General features: G+C 43.1%; 1 protein-coding gene across 3 annotated transcripts in view; it reads right to left on the bottom strand.

The window, feature by feature from the left end:
- Positions 1–733: 733 nt before the first annotated feature.
- The window catches only part of fax (failed axon connections), a 38,410-nt gene continuing 18,763 nt past the window's right edge, over positions 734–20,380 (bottom strand). Inside the window, exons 3-5 of one of the 3 annotated variants that reach the window (XM_045752878.2) lie at positions 9,084–9,216; positions 7,560–7,697; positions 734–3,240 (exon numbers count right to left, since the gene is read on the bottom strand). In XM_045752878.2, the coding sequence (XP_045608834.1) occupies positions 2,857–3,240; positions 7,560–7,697; positions 9,084–9,216 (655 nt within the window). In that variant the 3' untranslated portion in view covers positions 734–2,856. Of the gene's footprint in view, positions 3,241–7,559; positions 7,698–7,992; positions 8,126–8,654; positions 8,788–9,083; positions 9,217–20,380 lie in introns of all 3 variants that reach the window. The other 2 variants (XM_045752879.2, XM_045752880.2) reach the window with 2 other exon arrangements.

Genomic DNA, 20,380 nt, shown 5'->3' with positions numbered 1-20,380 from the left:
AAAAGTAGGGGTAAATGGATTATGCACACAAGGTTCTGCATTATGGCCATGGAACTCAGACTATTAAGGAAGCTCTCCAATTTTAACTGCAGTCCACTGACATAAACGTTTGCCATGGCAGATTTAAATATTTGACATGCTCCATGCTGCAGACACAACCATCCAATACGTGGGTGACCAGATGGACAGATGTAAATAGTCATTCAGTCTTGCTTGCAGCAGTCTCTGTCTCCAATAAACATAGTTTGAAAATGCACTATCAGAGCTTGCAGGCTGGGGTAAAAGCGCTTGAATCCTACTATCACAATATGGTTGCCAAGAGTCTACCAAAGTCACTCAGATTTTTTAGCTCTAAGTCAAACACAAATCTTGGTTTAACAAGCTTTTGTCTCGACTTAATTGTTACTCTTAGGTAAGGAGAATTATAACCCAAGCCTTTGGCCAGGTAATGTACCAAGATAAGTCATCATTGAGACAAGGTATAATTCAGTAAACGGCATCGTATTGAAAACCCTTCCTGGTCAAGATTGTAATTATAAATAAAAGTGCTAGTATGGTCATATGCTATACCACAAGTAAAGGTAGGACATGAGAATTAAAACTATTTCATGGTGCATACCAGCATGAATCTGGTGAAAACAGCAACTACAATAGGATCCATATTTTGCATGAGAATTCATCCCTGAGGAAATATAAAAAACCATGAAAAAGTGTGCATTCTGGGAAAATAAAATTTGTTACTTATAAATAACTTTTATTGACAAACTAGACTACTTTAAAAAATCTAAAATAAAATCAATGAAGTGTATGGAATATAAAGGCAAAAAAAAAAGTATCCAACCTAAAACACAGGCTAAATGACCACAGAAGCACAACTTCCACCTTGTTTACAAATTCCATCAAACTCTCTTGGTATTATATAAATTTATATTTAAATGCTTATACAAAGCTCAAGAGTATTATTGAATGTACATTAATAAATTTGCAAATCTAAACATCTTAACCATGTAGAATTAAATATAGTGTACTTTACCTTGTAGTTAGCATTGGATTATATAGAACTGGGATCCAACTATATATTTTACACACACAATGGGAGGCGGGGTAATTAAAGACATCAACGTTTACTAGCAGTTATGCAATCTCTTGCTAGAGACAAACTAGCTGTACTGCCACAAGTTGGTGAATTCAGCAACTCAGATACCACAGAGGATTAAATAATTAAAAACTTTTCCTAAAAGGATACATTTATTGAGGAACATAAATGTCTGTGTATACATGATAACCATGGTTTATGTGCCTATAATAAAAATGCCAAATATCACCTACTACATGAATGCTGAAGCCTTAAGGTACCAAGTGTACAAAAGCTAGGGTACAAACATGGTATCACACACTCTGAAGGGTCTAGCAAGACTTCTAGGGCAATATCTAGCCAAACATTAGCAATTGTAGCACAAATCTTTACAATTTGGACTAAGCACAAGGCTACAAACTTCATTGTATGAATGGATTATTTCTATTTAGCACTTCTTACAAAATTGGTGTTTGGTCATCACAGCACATTTGACCGAAAATACTGTGCAACTTCCTTTAGTATAAAACTTTAGAAATACCATGTATATTTGCTTTCTTAGCACACTCAAGCTTTTCTGCCAAAGTCCTTGTGCCTTATTATAATTTTGATTGTGCGGCACTGTGGTCCCTATTGACTATTTTGGTGCCATGACTGTCTTTGGATCCTTAAAGATTTTCAAAATTTCCAAGTCTGGGTTATCTAGGGTTCTTGTGTCATGGATATCAGTCACGCTTTAAAACCATTGCATCACTCATCTTACCGACTCTTGGTAACCAACAATTTCAAACTCTTGAAGGTTTTTAGATTACTTTTGTATATAATACATTAGAATAAGTTACTGATAACAATCGGGTAAATTACAGCAAGGCAGTGTTTCTGGGCAAAAACCCAAGATACACCACTGACTTGGTTAATGAGCATTCCTATCACAAAAAGCAGTGGGAATTTTTCCCTCTGGTATCAAAGAGAACCTATAAAATGAGTATTTCCATATTACAAAATAACTTCCACATGTAAAAACTATCATAATGTTCTAGATGCCATATTAAAAGCTAGTAATGTACAAACTAATATTACAAAAGTGATTAAAAAAAATGAGAGTTAAGAAATTGAATTGTCATGGTAGCAGAAGGTACAAACTCGAGTCCCATGAATAATACTGCTCTTAAACTCATTTAACTAAAGTCGTATGGAATAAACCTATAAGCTATGCAAGCCACACAGATATGACTACCAGTCCCAACCTTCAATATTCTTGTTAAAACTCTGAATATAAATCTTGTCATTACCTTCAGGAAAATGAGCAGTTGGGTTATCAACTACAGTACACATAATGAGACCAAACAATACTACAATGAGAACTGGTACCAATTCAAACGGCAAGGTAAAGGGAAACATGAAATGTGGGACTAAACTGATCTAAAACATGAAAGCCCAACAATTACAAAGACTTTAATGTACAAGTCCAACTGGAAACCACCAGCTTGGACTACCCCTACCCAAACCCCCCCCTCCCCCTCCAATATTTCATGTCCTTACTGTTTGAACTCTCCCGTAAACAATGAAGGTAAGAACGAGCTTATTTCTGATAGTGGCCAACGAAACTTTAACGACTAAGTCGGCACGGGGAGGTGCTTGTGTTCCACGCTAACAAGAAGATATCTATACAAAGTGTATCAAGCAAAAAAAAAAAAAAGCCTTCAAACAACATTTATCACATATATTACAAATAGATTTGGTTCTTGACTGCTTTCAACAACTTTGAATAATCAATCTTTTTACTTCTTCTCTTCCTCTTTTTCCTTCTCTTCCGTCTTCTTATTATCTTCCTTCTCTCCTTCCTTCTCATCTTTCTGGGATTTTTCCTTTTCAGTGTCATCCTTATCTTTCTCATCCTTCTTCTCCTCTTCCTTGGACTTTTCATCTTTCTTTTCTGCTGCTGGTTCCTCAACCTTTTCCTCTGGAGGTGGCTTTGGTATATGAGAATTAAGATCCAAGTTTGTGCACATTTCTTCCCAGTCAGGGAATGCTCGGTCCTTGACACGATTGCAGAATTCTACTAAATTGGCACAATTTTCCGTCATCCAGTCACGAAGGGAGTAACTTACCTCCTTGTCCATAAATGCTACTTGTGCAAGATTGGCAAAGGCAACCACATCCAGCTGAAATATTAAACAAATGTTAGTAATAGTAGAACTAGATTATTCCTTGACAAAAATGAAGTGGCTACTCTTAACTAAAAAAAAGTTTAACCAGGCAAATTTTCTTTCCATGGGGTCCCTCGCACCATCTGAACTGGGCTCCCTCTCACCTTTCCTGAACTGGCAAGGTTATCTTGAGGTTATCTTGAGATGATTTCGAGGCTTTTTAGTGGGTTGCAGGTTGTCACTTTATGCACTAGTTGTTGGAATGAGGCATTTATTATTTATTGAATTCATAGGCTTTAAAGATGCAGATGAACAATCATGGGCAAGACATGCAAACATCCTTAGCCCTATTTAATTTTGCCCGTGTCCTGGTTATCAGCTTTTCCTACCCAAAAACATACAGCACACAAGATACATTTGGTTGGGTATCTTGTCCAATTTGCTTTCCACACCAACAGTAAGCTCAAAACATTTGTTAACTGCATCACTGATTATTTCTAAACAAGTTCAACATCTCTTCATAGCATTCAAGGTGCCTAACTTTACATTTACCAGGATCTTGGTGACAAACTTGGCACACACAGAAGACGTGTAACATCTTCACTTGCCCTATCACCGTGGCTGGAAAGCTCATGTGGCTCCAAGATCAACCAACTACTGAGGTCAACTGCAGGAACCTCTGGCCCAAAACTCATATGGTGAGTTCTAGTGATGGAAGAGGGTGGCAGCACAGAACAAAACCTTGAAAAGCTCAAAGAAGCGACAGCGAAGAATCACCCTCGGCTTAAACTAGTGACAAGCAAATACATAAATTAGCCCAAAACTACTATGAACACAAACTTCACCTAACACCTAACATCATCCCCCACACTGCACCATTGCTCACAGAAATCCAAGTCTTTAAGCACTTGCCCAGTTAGGCCAAACTCGAATTAAATTTTTGAAGTGTTTCTCTTCTGCACAGTAGACCTATTGGGTTGATCCCATTAGGTCAGTGGGACCAACACAAGCTCTCCAGCCATGATGAGTATGATTGGGGAGGGAAGGGGGAAAGGCCAAGCAAAAATAGTACTTGGCCTGGTGTGTCAAGCGTGTCACACAAAAACTAGCATTTTGCACTGGTGTCCTATACATTCTGGTGTGATAAGTTAAGGGAAGCTACTTAAGAGGTGTTAATCCAGAAAATAACATTAAAATATTTGGTACAATTTACATACAAGATTTATCAGAAATAAAATTTAATCATTTTCTGCTGGATATCTCTCAAATTTCTGATTTAACCCTTAAAGTGTAATCATCGCCACGTGTCCGTTGTCTAATGCAACGTGATCATTAAATGACTACATTTTGTGTCAATGTTTTATTATCAACGTTGCCCATATGGTTCACCTTATGGTTTCCCATAGTCAGGGACAGGAACCGTTGGGCTTATCAAGGTCCCTATATGCCATCTATTGATGGCCTTCCCAGGATGCAACCCACAAACACTTGCCTAACTCCCAGGTACTTATATGCTGCTAGGTGGAGGGGGTAAAAAAAAATATAAGGGGACACAACATATAATGAAACTTGCCAAATCTTGTGTTTTGGTGGCTGTGGGAGGCCTAAAAATAGTTTAAACTTCAGCCCCTATTTAGACTTCAAAATAGTCCGCCATCTTTATATGATGACAGTTGCACTTACCTAGGCAACATAAAAATCTTCACTATAGATTTATTTTAGAATTAATTGTTATTTTCCCAGACAGATTCTTGGCTTTTGAATATAATGCTGTGTATGCTCCTATCACAATGTAATGCAGACAAATTTCAGAAGGAATGTCGAGCACTGCCCAGGCCAAAATAAAGGTAGAAACTGTACATGATTTTGAGTATTTCTCTACACTTTTCAATACAGATCTACTATTTTGTAAGAAAAAGTAAGATAACTGGTTTTTGCACATATACAGGGGTGACAATTTTGAAGATAAGTCACACTTTGACAGTTAAAAACAAAACCTTAAAACGTGTGGGATGCAATGAAATGCCTCTTATTGGTATAGCCCCCATGGCTCCCCGAAGCTACCTCACCGAGATGACGCCTCACTACTGGGTCATTTTAGTTGCAGGATTCCTGTTTGGCCTACAGGAGACCAGAGCCAGAATCCCCCCCCCCTCCCCCCCCCCACACACACACACACACAGAGGAGCAGGTAACAATTAGCGTCTACCTCCTCAGGAGGTAGATGCTAATTCAGAAAGCCAGCAAAGCTTTATGGGTAAGTGTAAGGTTCATTGAAAACGGCCAATCAACACTGCAACCAATTTAGTCAAAATAATTGGTTCACTATAAACTAGCTCAAACCTGCTAATACTGATGGCCACCACCAGGTGGCCCAGAGCCTGCAGCCCACAGCTGGCTCGAAGGTCAGCATTTCATTATATTCAACATTGGTATTCTGGAGGAGGCAGCTCCCTGAAGCTAACCACAGAAAAAGGAAAAAAAAAAAGGGGGGGGGGGGATTTGCCAATTTTGCAAATGAAAAAAATTGTAATTTGCCCCCCATGGAACAGGGGGGCCAACAAACTGTCAACCAAAAAGGCATCTGTAGATGTAGAACTGGTGGCATGCACATAGCTGAGAAGCACCACCACCACCACCACCAGGCACAGCAAAACCTTTACCTCTGGGCAGAACAGCTAAGCATCAATCACTAGAAGCCAGCAGATTCATTCTTTGCAAAAAAAGGAGGAAGCTGCAGACGAACACTGCCCATCTTGGCAAAAAGAACCGACTCCCACTGCCTGTGAAGAAAGCATGAAGTAACGCTGCAGACAGAGGAGCCACAAAAACACTGCTTTAAAAAATCTCAAACTGAAGGGTCATCCAAAAGCAGAGGAGGAAAGGAACACTAGTGCCTTGCCAAGAGACTAAGATGGCTCAGGAGGAACACGAGACAGCTGTAGGTGAAAGAATGCCCGAGACAATGTGTTGAATGGAGCCGAAGCCATATCAATGCCAAGTGCAAGCAACAACAGCTCTGCCAATGCCAAATAATAAGATACCAATATCAGGCATGTCCAAAAACCAAGGCAAAAAGGATAGAACTAGCGAACTGACACCACAGAATGATGAAGGGACAGCAAGAGGCAAAACGAATACCAGACAACTTCATACTGCCACAGCAGAGAAAAGTGCAGGTGCAACACCAATAACCCAGCCACCTGCTCCACATACAAATGGTGATAGACCCACATCAGAAATGCCAGAGGCATAAATCAGACAGAGAAGGCAAATCCAGCGAGACAAGGCGACTCGCTGGCATGGCGTGCACAGGAGACAAAACCCCCAGCTGGTAGCCAAAGCTACCATAAACAACTCTAGTGCAGGCGGGAAAAAGTGCCAAGGAGCTGAAACCCAAAAGGCCTGAAGAGAAAAACAGACAAAAAAAAAGTCTCCACATGGCCTCTGTGGTCTGCACTCAACAGTCATGGCAGCAGTAAAAAGGGCTGCCCTGGAAAAACTGGAAGACCACTTTCAGCCAGACTCGGGCTAGCATGTAAACTAAGCCAGCCAAGTTCTGGCTGCCGCACAGCAGCTATAGAGATTGCCAGGAAATCCCTGCTCTGCACCACAAAATAGATGAGAGATGCAGTGCAGGCATGCCTTCCTCTACAGAAGGAACCTCGCAAGGAGGAGGCAGCAAGCATGGAAGATGCCACCATCTTGTCTCCATGAACGATCCTGCAGGGGTGCAGTACCAGTACCTACTGGCCCAGGCAGAATAGGGTAGCTGGATGTGTCTCATATACACTTCCAAACCCCCAACCTAGAAACAGTGTAGGGAGGGCTATGCCACTAGACCTCAACATTAAGATAATCCATAATACAAACACAGCAGCACATACCCTTGAAAACAGGGCTCAACGAGACAACAGCCTCGAGCCAGAGTATAACCCCTACTCTACTTGACTGCCATCAGGTGGCAGCCAAAGTCCCCTCGGGCTCCAGCCAGCCTGTTTTTTCACTCAATTGCCTGATTGCACTATAACATCTGACTGTTATCCTCCATTGCCTATCTACTTTTACACCGTAATTGTTAAAGCTCTTCTAAAATCTGCCACCAGGAGGATTTGTGGTCCAAAAACAATAGAAACTTTCTTTCACAACTATATACAAGTTTTGAAAGTTTCAAGCTGATAAGTGAAGCCAGTCTAGATATTGCAAACCCTACAAAAATTTTTTTTTATTAATTGTTTAAATTAAGATATCTTTTCGGGTTAATAATCTAATAATCAGTGAAAATTCAGAGGATGCCACATTAAATAAGGGTACAGAAACAATATGCAATTTACCGAAGTAGGAATGTCACCAAAGAAGAATGGTTTATCTCCTAGAAGGTCTGAAAGAACTGTCAAGTCATTGTGTCCAAACTCCTCGATCTCCTCGGGCTTGTGAACTCCAATTCCATGTGCACGAACTTTCTTGGCAGCCTGATAAATACAAGAGCTATTAGGTTGGAAACATTGTATAATACATGTACAGTATAATAAATTCAGCTTTAGGCAATATTTCAAACATAAATGCAAACCTACACACATTTAAAGCAGCCAATAAACTTAATTTATCTATGTTTAATTTCAATAAACAAATTAACTGGTATTGGTTGGGGAGAGGGGAACTACTGGACAAACTAGAAGAGACTGGGCAGTAATAGAGTTGGGAAGAAGCAGAGACAGGCACAACAGATGGCAGCACGGCAGGAGGGAGGTGGCAACGGCAGCTTACCCTCCTGAATTTTAGCTTGAAGATGAATTCAAGGACAGGCTTGGGCCACTTCTTTTCAGTGATCTGCTGTAAGTCCATCTTGTAGGCACCGAGCATGCCAGCAGGATTCTTGGTGCGCCAGGACTTTACCACCCTACAAGAAAAAGGACACCCATGCAACATGCTGGTTTGTAACGGTGGCCCTGCCAGGTGATACTAGGCACTACAGAGGTTAAAATATCTCTGGAGGATTTCACTGGTTTGTAATTAACAAGCCTTACTGAATGAATACCTCGAGATTTTTTAATTCTGGAAATTTTCCAGGAACTGTGCCAACTATTGACTGACCATGGATGTGCAAGACTGCACGAAGGATCCTGCAGGTTTGCTGTCTGCACAAGGACACTTACAATAGTGAAAATTATTCATAGTGACAACAGGAGCAGCAGCAGGAGCACCAACAGTTTTTAGCAGCAGCAAGATAGCAGCAACAAGAAGGTGATAAGCAGTAGAGTGTGTTACTAAACATGTCAGTGCTAAGCTACAGGTGTTAGGTTACCATTAAGATGTGAAAGGAAATCATAACTTCCTATTGCTCTTAAAGCAAATACCAAAGCAATTGGGACATTATTATAATCCTTTGTTAAACCACTGTTTTGATCAGTAGACGTGTGCTGGCTGACCTGACGGTAACGCAGCTTGAAGGCAAAGATGAGGACTGCATTGGGAATGCGGATGTTGAGGGCCTGTTGGAGATTGAGCTTGGCTGCCCTAACCCAATCACCAGGGCATCGGGACCGCCACGACTTCACCACCCTTAGAAGAATACCCAATACTGAAGTCATGATACCATTTACAGATGCTAGGTTAGTTTATTTTGAAGGTGAATGTTAATGGGAACCCTATTACACATGCAAATTACTTCTAACCCAGTTACAGTACCATTAGAGAGTCAGTAGCAAAGCAAGTGGTACATCCCAGTGGGAAAAAATACTGCAAGAAATTAAAAGAAATTTCACCAGTGCTAGAGACTACTTATTAGGGGGTTTGGAAAATTCAGTTGCCAAGGGGGTCACTGCATCAGTCCATTTCGTGCTTATGGTGACACCCACCGCTTTAAGTTTACGCTTAAAGAGGAAGTTAAGGATGACTGTCGGTAGAGCTCGCTGGGTCACCTGCTTCAGATCCAACTTAAATCCCTGAATCATTAAATCAGGATTGTTGTAGAAGAAATACTTCACTACCCTGAAATTGTTAACAGAATTTTAATTAAAAGTTTTGGGCACTTATTAGAAAAACAATACAGTAGTTATAAACAGGTAATAAGGTAACAGAAGCTAGAATGTAGGAAAGGTGGTGAATGACAGGAGCAGCAGCAGCAGTGATGGCAGCCACAGTGAGCGACTCCCGCCAGATGTGCACCAGACAGGATCAATAGTAACGCCACTTCCATGTTCCACACGCTCGGTCTCCCTTGCACAATCTCAAAACTACAGTATTATTGTCACATAGTTTTATGAATATAAAACTAAGTTCATTTATAATCTGGTCAACCAACACCTAATAATATCCAGAATGATATCTGCACACTAGGACCAATCAGTTGTTGCAGCTACAACAATGGTGCCAGTTAGCATGCCTATATTCAAGGCAGAACTGCCAGGTAGAGGCCACAGGTTGCTCCCAGCAACAGGCACAAATCCAACAGTTCTTTCCTTTTAATGTCATCTTCAAAAAATAATGTTAAGATTAATAATATTCCATAAATGGTTGCAAAACTTTCAGCAGTACCCATACTGTTAATGAGAACTCTTTACATCTTTAATAGTTTCCATAATTCTTGTGCTATGTAGATATGCTACAATTAACTTTTTATCATGGAAAGACAGTAGATACTTGTGAATATGTTTCTGCAGCTTATTTTTATACATTACATCAACTGGGATGTTTAAATTCCCCATACTGGTATTGAACTTGATCTTTACCAAACCAGCATCATAAAGCACACACAACCATTGTTTCTCAAGTCAATTAGCTCTAAGAAAGTTGCCCACACACAAGTGCAGAAACATGCTGAAGAAGGAGGTCAACTTTTTCCTATTATATTAAATTAAGCCCAATCCACTAACAACAACTGCCTCCCACAGAATATGAACTTTTTGGACAGCCACTTCTTTTCCATTTAATGACCCTGGATGGTGCAGGAGCAGTAAACAGCTGGGCGAATGTTGTTGTTGTTGTTGTTTTAGATTCAGCTACTCGGAACAAAAAGTTCTGAGTAGCACGGGCTATGGTGAGCCCGTAGTGAAGTGAAGGAATACCTGCTTGGTGGAGTTCTGGGGGGTTTTCTACTCCCCAAGCCCGGCCCATGGCCAGGCTTGACTTTTGAGAGTTTGGTCCACTAGGCTGTTGCTTGGAGCAGGCTGCAGGCCCACATATTCACCATAACCCAGTTGAACCGGCACTCATTGGAGAAAATTATATAGTTTTCTCTTGAAGATGTCCATGGTTAGTGGACATTAGGGTTAGGAATAGTGCCCAGGTCATCCCACTCTTCACATAAGGATTTACACACTTGCTTAGATATAGATAAATAAAAGATTGAAGTCTAGGACAGAAATTACAATAATGTAATTTATCAATGAAACATCATATTATTGCAATTTCATTGTGCATAGACAAGTCTGATAGAACTTCCGGTTGAGATACTATTAGGCTCATCATGGTATAGTGAGTGTGTGCGAGAGTGAGAGATTACAAAAGTGTAGCTACAGAACTGTACCTCGATGGGATTCTGGGAGTTCTTCTACTCCCTAAACCCAGCCCAGGGCCAGGCTTGACTTGTGAGAGCTTGGTCCATCAGGCAACAGGGATGAGAGTTACACTTGTGGTGTCCTGTCTTCCCAGCACTCTGCCATATGATGCTTTCAAACTATTGACAGTTTTGGCCTCCACCACTTTCACTCTTAACTTGCTTCTACCGTCTACCACTGTTTAGAAACAAAAACTTTCTAATATATATTTTGGCACCATTGTTTCCTTAGCTTGAATCTATGACCCTTGTTCTTTATGTTGCCAGCTTCTGGAATTCCTCTTGGTCAATTTGGTCAATTTCCATTATTGTGTATGTAGGTAATCATATTGCCTCTTTTTCTTCCGTCTTCTATCTTTGGCATGGTGCAATAGGCATGTTGTGAGAGAAAACTATTGACATCAAAGGCCCGTGACTTTTCAACGCTCTTCTCCAACACATAAGAGGCATAACTGGCCAACCTCTTGCAGCATTCAAAAGAGAACCTAACAAATACCTTCAAAGGATTTCTGATCAACTAGGCTGTGAGTAGCTGCATCGAACAGCCTGATTGGTCAGACCAGCAACCAAAAGGCCTGGTCTGAGACTGGACCACAGGAACATTGATCCTCAGAATCAACAGGTAGGTAGTTAGGTCAGGCCTAGAGTATGCAGCTCATGATGGAATACACTCTTTGTAGAGCACAATTGGAAAATTGTGAAAACTGCTTATCCGTAGAGGATGCACTTGCTATTTTTGTCCAGACAGGCTTCTCAAGCAGCACACCAGTGTCCTCAAGGTGGCCAGAACACACTTTCTTCTCCACTTTGTGGTGTGGCGGTGTTCTAAGAGAGAACAGGCAAGTAAAGAAAACAGGGGTAAAAGGCCAAAGGGGGTAAGTGAATAATTCATATGTAGGTGGGTGTATGTGTGTAATGTAAGTAGTTTAAATGTTGTGTAAGTTAAGTGTAGTGAGAGTGAGTAGTATCAGGTGGCCTGGAGACTAGTCCTCTTAAGCCACCTGTTATGCCACCAGCACCACTTCTTGATCAAGGCCCTCACCCCAGACAAAGCTGCCCGAAACCTTTAGACATTACTTATCAAATTCATCCTTTTTGGGCAAAACCAAAATATACTAAAACAAAAAACTATAGTCATTCCATCGTTTAATTGCTTATACTTACAAGAAGCATGTTAAAAGATTCAGGCATTAATGTCTTGACAGCATAGTTGTCTGCATCACAAACTCACAACTAAGAGTGTGTGCTAACAATCTTAGATAAAGTTCAAAATCCAATTAATTACAGCAAAATACCCCACCCTACCATTCACGTGATGGGGGAGGGTGGATTGATAGAGTAAATAAAGACAGGTTATTTAGTATGAGTGGAACTTACACTAGGGGTACACAGGTGTATACAGTACAGAATATCCAAATAAGCCACAGAAACAGTAGAATTATTGTTTTCATTGCCAGAGTAGTTAACAAATGGAATGCCCTTAGAATGCAATATAGTGCTTGCTGACTCGATACACAGTTTCAAATGGATAGAACCCAATATTCTTAGGAACCTGGACACCAGTTGAATGACAGTCAAGAGGTGGGACCAAAGAGCTGAAGCTCAACACCCTAATCATAATTAGGTGAGCACATATACTATAGTAACACACTAATGCCAGTAAGGTGTTTAAAGTTCCTTATAATGGACATGTAATTTGGAGACTTGGGTAATGGATGCCCAAATGAAAAATTAAAACTCATAAAAGTAATATGAATGCACCTACCATTATTCACACACATGTCCCTGCTTGTTGTGGAAGCCCTAAATGGTCATTAATGGCCATAAATGGTCATTAATGACCATAAAGTTCCCAAAAGAGCCTGTTTCCGAACTCACATCATATGGTCTTCTGTTTGAATTGCTTGCACATACCCATGCATATCAGGTCTCTCTGCCTTAACTAATGTGTGTAGTGTCACCCCAACACTGTACCTGATCCAATGTTAGAGGGGGAGGCCAGCTTCACCCCCAAGGTCCTGAAGCATCCATACCACTGGTTTCCTCTCACCCCACTTGAATATCACAGTCCCTCCTCCACTCAACAGATACAGCCCTCACAACCCTAAGCCTGGCTCCCACCCATCCCCCACTTCCTGGGGGCCTGACTCCCACCCATCCCCCCCACTTCCTGGGGGTCTGGCTCCCACCCATCCCCCCCACTTCCTGGGGGTCTGGCTCCCACCCATCCCCCCCACTTCCTGGGGGTCTGGCTCCCACCCATCCCCCCCACTTCCTGGGGGTCTGGCTCCCACCCATCCCCCACTTCCTGGGGGTCTGGCTCCCACCCATCCCCCACTTCCTGGGGGTCTGGCTCCCACCCATCCCCCCCACTTCCTGGGGGTCTGGCTCCCACCCATCCCCCCCACTTCCTGGGGGTCTGGCTCCCACCCATCTCCCCCACTTCCTGGGGGTCTGGCTCCCACCCATCCCCCCCACTTCCTGGGAGTCTGGCTCCCACCCATCCCCCCACTTCCTGGGGGTCTGGCTCCCACCCATCCCCCACTTCCCGGGGGTCTGGCTCCCACCCATCCCCCACTTCCCGGGGGTCTGGCTCCCACCCATCCCCCACTTCCCGGGGGTCTGGCTCCCACCCATCCCCCACTTCCCGGGGGTCTGGCTCCCACCCATCCCCCACTTCCCGGGGGTCTGGCTCCCACCCATCCCCCACTTCCCGGGGGTCTGGCTCCCACCCATCCCCCCACTTCCCGGGGGTCTGGCTCCCACCCATCCCCCCACTTCCTGGGGTCTGGCTCCCACCCATTCCCCCACTTCCTGGGGGCCTGGCTCCCACCTATTCCCCACTTCCTATGGACCTGGTTCCCACCCATCCCCCACTTCCTGGGGCCTGGCTCCCACCCATCATACACTTCGAGGGACCTGGCTCCCACACATCCCCCTCACGTCCTGGGACCTGGCTCTCATCCATCCCTGCCGTCATTTCATGGGACCTGGCTCCTGCACATCCCCCACTTCCTGGGACCTGGCTCCCACTCATTCCCTACCCTCACTTCCTGGGGCCTGGCTCCCACCATTTCCCCCCCCCCATGGTCTAAAAACGGAATTCCCGGGTACACAGTTTTAAATTCCATATTTCACACTATCCTCAATGATACACCGTATTAACTTTATCCATGGTTAAGGTTTGGTTTGAGTAGACAATATTACTATTTATGTAGTCGTTCCCAATCCATTTGAGAGGATCTCCTCTCCGAGGACAGGTTGGTGGTTTGATTCCCCTCTCCCTACATTTTGCTCCCCCCACACTATCTCCCAGCACATCTTTACGACCTTTCCTCCCACTCCCACAGCTGCCTCCACTCTCACTAACGACCCACCATTCCTTCATCACTAAGTCTCCACTGTCCTCCTTCCCCCTTCCCCAAGCTGCATTAACGCAGCTCGCCAGCGGTTTATAGTGTTTATACGCAGCCAACCTCCAGCTCTCCATCTGTTGTGCCTCGGTGGCCTAACTGGGCTGCTGATTGGCTGGCATGGATCAAGTTTTACCATGAGAGCATGTGGGTCGTGGACGTCGAGGGGATGGGGAATAACACCAGTGGGTGGATGGCTAAGAAAAGCGGCGGAGTTGGTCAGCGGGTAGTCAAGACAGAACTTGCGTTGGGAGCTAATAGGGGGGAGAAGTGGTTCAGCGCCGCGGGCGAAGTGGAGAGATCCACTTCGCTCCCTTTCATTTTGGGTGGAAGGAAGAACCGAGGTTGACATGCAGCTTAGCTGGGTGGACTTCTTCGACACCCGACTATCGTTAGGTGCGAGAGGACAGTGGGGTATGAGCAACAGGCGGCAATGAGTCATAATCAGATGTTGGAGCAGCCAGCAAGTGAATAATCTGCAGTCTAGCAAGGGCTCTTGTCCTCTCCCACCACCCGTTTAAACTACCACACCCTACACACAATATAAGAATAAGCTGCAAAAGTATTATTGACCAATCCGAGGCAGCTCTTATTTATACTCAACCACACTCAAACTTAAGTCCAACCTTCGACTGAAACAATTCAGGGACCCCACGTCTATAATGTTCCATAACTCCTGACGACCCTATTTTAAAATCCGTATTTGTCAATGTCTTCCTAGATTTAAACTTATCCAGTTAGTATATATTATTACGTGTTGCTATATGTATAACACCTATTATAACCTTTCAACACTTTGCATATACTTCGATCACGTTGTCTCATACTCTGCCTTTCTAGAGAAGGTTCAAAATATCTGCGGTACTGTTTATTACAAACGTTTATAAGTTATATGTCTAATTTCCTGCAGATTCTCTGCTGTACACATTATCCGTCCTCCAACCCTCAATAAAAAGGTGTACAGGTTCATAAAGCACACAAATTAGAGCGTATCGCAAGACAACCATTCCCCCTCCCCCATCACGACTGCTACTAGGGACCTCGCCCTACACATTCCAGAGAGCGACGACAAAAAACTGGTCCAAGACACGGGTGGAAGGCTGCGTTGCCGACATCTACACCCCCACTACCGGCACACCACACTCCCTCTAGTCCTATACAATGGTGTACACCGTCAGCTGTTCTGCCCCTCCCCGCCATCTATCATCACATTATCTGCTAGCCCTAAAATTACTTGTACCCGTCAACATGAGCTTCGCGGAGGACGTCATTGACGCCACGATTCATTCAAACCGCCGCTATTGGGGCTAAAGGTTACCAGTCCAAAAAGCAAAACAGCAGCAAAATTCCCTCCCACATACCTAAGAAACTCCTATATGACCAACACAGTAGTTACAACCAAAGCCACGAAACGCTAGCCGTTGAGTTCAGACAATTGAAGTAAACTAAAAGGAAGTACTGCGTTGCAAAGCTCCGCCATTAACTGTATTACTAACTGCTGTAATTACTGGCTAACCCTGCTATCCATATGGAAGGCAGGAAGTCACATCAATTCCTCCTGCCATAAGTGCACTTCTTCAACCAAAATCTTAGTAAATGTACTATTTAAAATTAAACGCATAATAGGTTAACTGGTAACCAGCATCCACGGGCTCCCCTCCCCCTCGCTCGCCGACTCGCTACAAGTCTGACTCTTACATGAAAAAACGTACACTAACAACGCAGCTTTTTCTTATGATAATTCAGCAGGTATACGGGATAACAAATAATGTCAAAGCCTCCCTCTTCTCATGTGTGGTAAGATCACATCAAAATATGGGTTAGCTTGATTACCAACTCACAATCTGGAATTCCAGGTTCGATTCCCGGGTTAGAACACGATTGGGCACGTTTACTTTAACCTAATGCTTCTGTTCACTTAGCAGTAAATAGGTACCCCGGTAGCTAGGCAATTCTGATGATGCTTTGGGGGAAGGGGAAGCCCGGACGTTCACACACACAAGCTTCCTGTCCCCCTACAAAACAAAAACTAATTAACCCTGAGCTAAAAGCGCGATTACTGTTGGTTTATGAAGCTGGTTTCATGATCTGTACAGAGTACTATTTAGCCCAAGGCTACACCAACTAAGTACTCCTAAAGCTAGTTTTCTAGTCCAACATTAGTAGCGAAGACATTTTACACTACACTGATAACCGCAACTGGAGGAAATTTTATAATTTTAAGATCTGATAAGACCATAATCAAGAATCACTTTGCTAATGCTCCAGATTTATTAACACCCGTGACAGCCCAACAAACCGGGTTTCCATTCAAATGACATTTTGATACTTAAAATTACTTGTGTCACTAACAGTGTAAAATAATTACCAACCAATATACACCAGGAATATGATGCATGTTTTATATATCAGAATCATTTTCAAATTCTCTATCTTAAATATCGCTCCGACCAAACAAACACGGAGTGATTTAGACTCGGCCACACAGACTAGAAAAGTGAGTCTCCCGCTTGTTTCCGGTAATTTTACACCCACTACGAAGGCAACTTTCCGATCGCCTGAAGCCTTCCTTCATAAGGCCCTGGACCAGGATTCAACAATCATCTGCTTACAAACACTGCACATCATTTCTCAAGCTCTGGCAGCTTTATTTATATTTATTAAATAGTTTACTAGCATCGAAACTTTCTTCTAAGACTTCAGAGCTCAAACTGTCTAACAATTGTTAACAAAGCCGGAAAAGACTGAAAATTGTCGTTCAGGCTCATAAGCAGAAGCGTCAATGCTTGCTGAAACCTGGTCCACGACGAGTATTAAGACCATCCACCAGGAAACATGGCGCCACCAGCCACTACCAGGCAACCCCCTCCCCAACGCCATCCACCAAGACAATTCCCCCTCCCCAACACCAGCCACAAGACAATTCCCCCTCCCCAACACCAGCCACAAGACAATTCCCCCTCCCCAACACCAGCCACAAGACAATTCCCCCTCCCCAACACCAGCCACAAGACAATTCCCCCTCCCCAACACCAGCCACCAAGACAATCCCCCCTTACACCAACCACTTTGGTAATACCCCACTCCTAATAAACCTTCAGCAAGGACCCAAGCTTAATTGTTTTGTTATAACAGTATATATAAAAGAAACAAAGGGGGGTGGGGGGAGTTTCCAGTCGGACAACAGAGCCAGTCGAGTAAACTTACAGTTGCCGTTAAACTCTCCCCCCCCCAGGTCTCAGTCTGGGGGAGGTGACTGATCACTCCAGTTTTGTGGACATAGTTGCACCTGCAAGTTGCCAACACCCTCACCTGTGAAGCATGATTTTAACCATTCAGAGGTACTAATATAATCTGTACCTAATATAATGAAATCCTGACACCCTCCCTCTCAGCCTCCCCCAGGAAAACAAATGAGTTGTCAGTTCGACTTGTATACAAGCTCCCCCCTCGCAAACTGAGGAAAAGTATGTTGTTATAAGGCAAGTTTTTACAACTGGGCTAATTCACAGAGTTACAAGACCACAAATAATCTTTTAGTTTTTTAGTTGCCAAATAAATCACCGTGAGGGAGTGTGGCACTTCCGAAGAGAGGGGATGAGACCTCAGACAGGTAGTGGAGGGAGTTAACAGGTGGAAGTGATGTGGTGGAGGCTGACTCCATACACAGTTTCAAATGTAGATATGACAGAGCCCAGTAGGCTCAGGAATCTGTACATCAGTTGATTGACGGTTGAGAGGCGGGACCAAAGAGCCAGAGCTCAACCCCCGCAAACACAACTAGGTGAGTACAGGTCGGGTGGGGCTAGGGAGGGGAAGGAGAGGAGCTTTGTCGTGAGGGTGGTGGAGGAGGAGGGCCAGACAGACCATGGGGTCGGGTAGCATGTTGGGCAGTGTGTGTGTCACCGCTGCTTACCACGGCGGTGCTGCTCACGTTTCCATGGTAACCACGGCAGCCAGCCACAGCTGATGAGGTTACCCTGCCAAGCATCAAGTTGCACACCACACTGCACTTTCCGCCACAGCTAGCTTACCAGAACTACCTGTGGACCATTTAGATAACTTTTATCCCAGCATTCCCTAATGATTGTCTGCTCTAGAATGGTGTTTTAAGTCTTAGTAGCTCGCAGAGCCAGAAAGTTATCCGCTTCTCTTAGACTGCTTCCACTCTTGCTACAGCGATATTTCTTATATTTCTTGATAGAAGGTTGAAGTCGTGGATCACTGATATTTACACTATATAATGGTTCATAATTTAATATAGTTATCAGTTAATACGGTATCAACGGTATCAAGCTGTACAGTTCACTACATCATCCACTCTGTTAATGCCTTTAGCTGTCTGCCACACAATTGGTTAATGAACCAACCGAGGTTGAAGCTTGACCTCTAATCTCTCCCTTGATAAATCCCTCAGTGGTTCACATTCCGCTGACGTCGCTCGGCCTATGTGTTGACACTGTTATTAGCATCCAGAATGAGCCCTAAGAAATTGTAGTATTCCGTAAACGGGGAGGGGCATTGGAGGCAACAAACGGGAGGGAGTGAGTTGGGGAAACAAATGGGAGAGAGATTGTTTGCTGGAAGGAGTTTGCTGGAGGAATTAAACTGAAGAAAGGGAGGAGGTCGTAGAAAACGGAAGAAATGACTGAGTGATGGAGGAGAAATAAGGATGGATAGGAGTGTACTATTTGGATGCGCTATACAGTTATTTGTATGGACGATGAGCTACTTTCTCATTGATGGGCTGTTTAAAAAAAAAAAAAAAGTACCGTACTGATGAGCCAACAAGAATACGTGTTTGCCTAACTTTCAAGGATCGCACATTTTATGACAAAATGCTGGGTAGTGGCAGACCACCTAGTGTGACTGCTGTACAGCATTTCTGAAGTACAGGATAAAAAAAAAATTATGTGACCGGAAGTCACAAAGATGAGAAGAAGTCCAAAAGAAGGCCGGAAGTGGTCACGGCAGCTGAAGCATAATGGCCTGTAGCTAAAGTTGCCACATGTTGCGAACGAGTAGCGTGGAGGATACGTTCACACACAAAAGCATTTATATATCAGTACCTTGTGTTGATTCTGTATGCAGCTTCATTCAATCTCTACGCAATGGGGTTTTATTGTGTTTATGGCACCTTCACTGGGTCTATTCTGTAATAGTTCTGAAAGCTACCATTGAATGAATCTTTCCTTCTCTCTTTCTACCCTTTTTCACTCGATACCTTCCCCCCCCCCCACCCCCAAAAAATAGACATTCAGGTATGGTAGATCGGGAAGGTGGTGTCAGGTGTGGCAGAGTTGTTAATTATTAGTATTTAAATTAATAACCTATATTCTTGTTGTGTCCTCCTCATTTAATATTTAGCTTATATTCGTGGAAATTCAGTGACTGTAACAGTGTTAAGCTGGGGTATTGAGTGAGGAATGAGTAGAGGGAAAGCTTTCAGAAGGGTTATTACAATGGTAGCATTCAGTAACCATTACAATTATAAACTTCCTATCAAATCCCTCATACTAATAATTTACAGCACTATTGTGCAGATTAGGAAGCTGATTATATAGAATTGCTTATGTACAGATTGTGATATCTCTATCATTTAAGGAAGTATATTTGAAGTTCTTTAAGACTCTCCCAGTAATGTAGATGTGTTACTGTGTTTGGGATATCTGTAAATCTATTTCTGACATGTCATCTGTTTTGAAATGGGGGAGACAAGAAAATAACTGGTTATAATCATGAAAACCTTTGATAGCTAACTTACATATATAACTTACCTTGAAGCTTACCTCCAAACTTACAGAGCATCCTTACAAGTGCAGAAACAATAATATCTGCTACAATTACAAGATGTAGCTCATCTTACAGTATACTGTACTGTACTATATGTTACAGTATATGATTTCAGAAATGTTGGATCTAATCCCATAGGATGTTACACTGCAGTAGCCCCAGTATTTACCCAATTTCACACGATACATTAACCTGAATTGTATAAAAAGGTTTTTCTATACTGTATTTCTGTATCTAAATGGTACAGCAGCTCCATGGATCCAGGATCCATCTAAATAGTGGTGCCCCATGGACCAACATCCATCCAAATAAGATACCCCATCAGCACAACACTCCATGATCCTGTAGAGGTGCTCATCCCCCCATGGGGATCCCCTCATGGGGATCCATA

Source organism: Procambarus clarkii, chromosome 48, assembly GCF_040958095.1.
Source record: "Procambarus clarkii isolate CNS0578487 chromosome 48, FALCON_Pclarkii_2.0, whole genome shotgun sequence".
Taxonomy (NCBI): Eukaryota; Metazoa; Arthropoda; class Malacostraca; order Decapoda; family Cambaridae; genus Procambarus; species Procambarus clarkii.
Note: the sequence above shows the minus strand (reverse complement) of the source record. Positions and strands in the feature narration are given on the sequence as shown.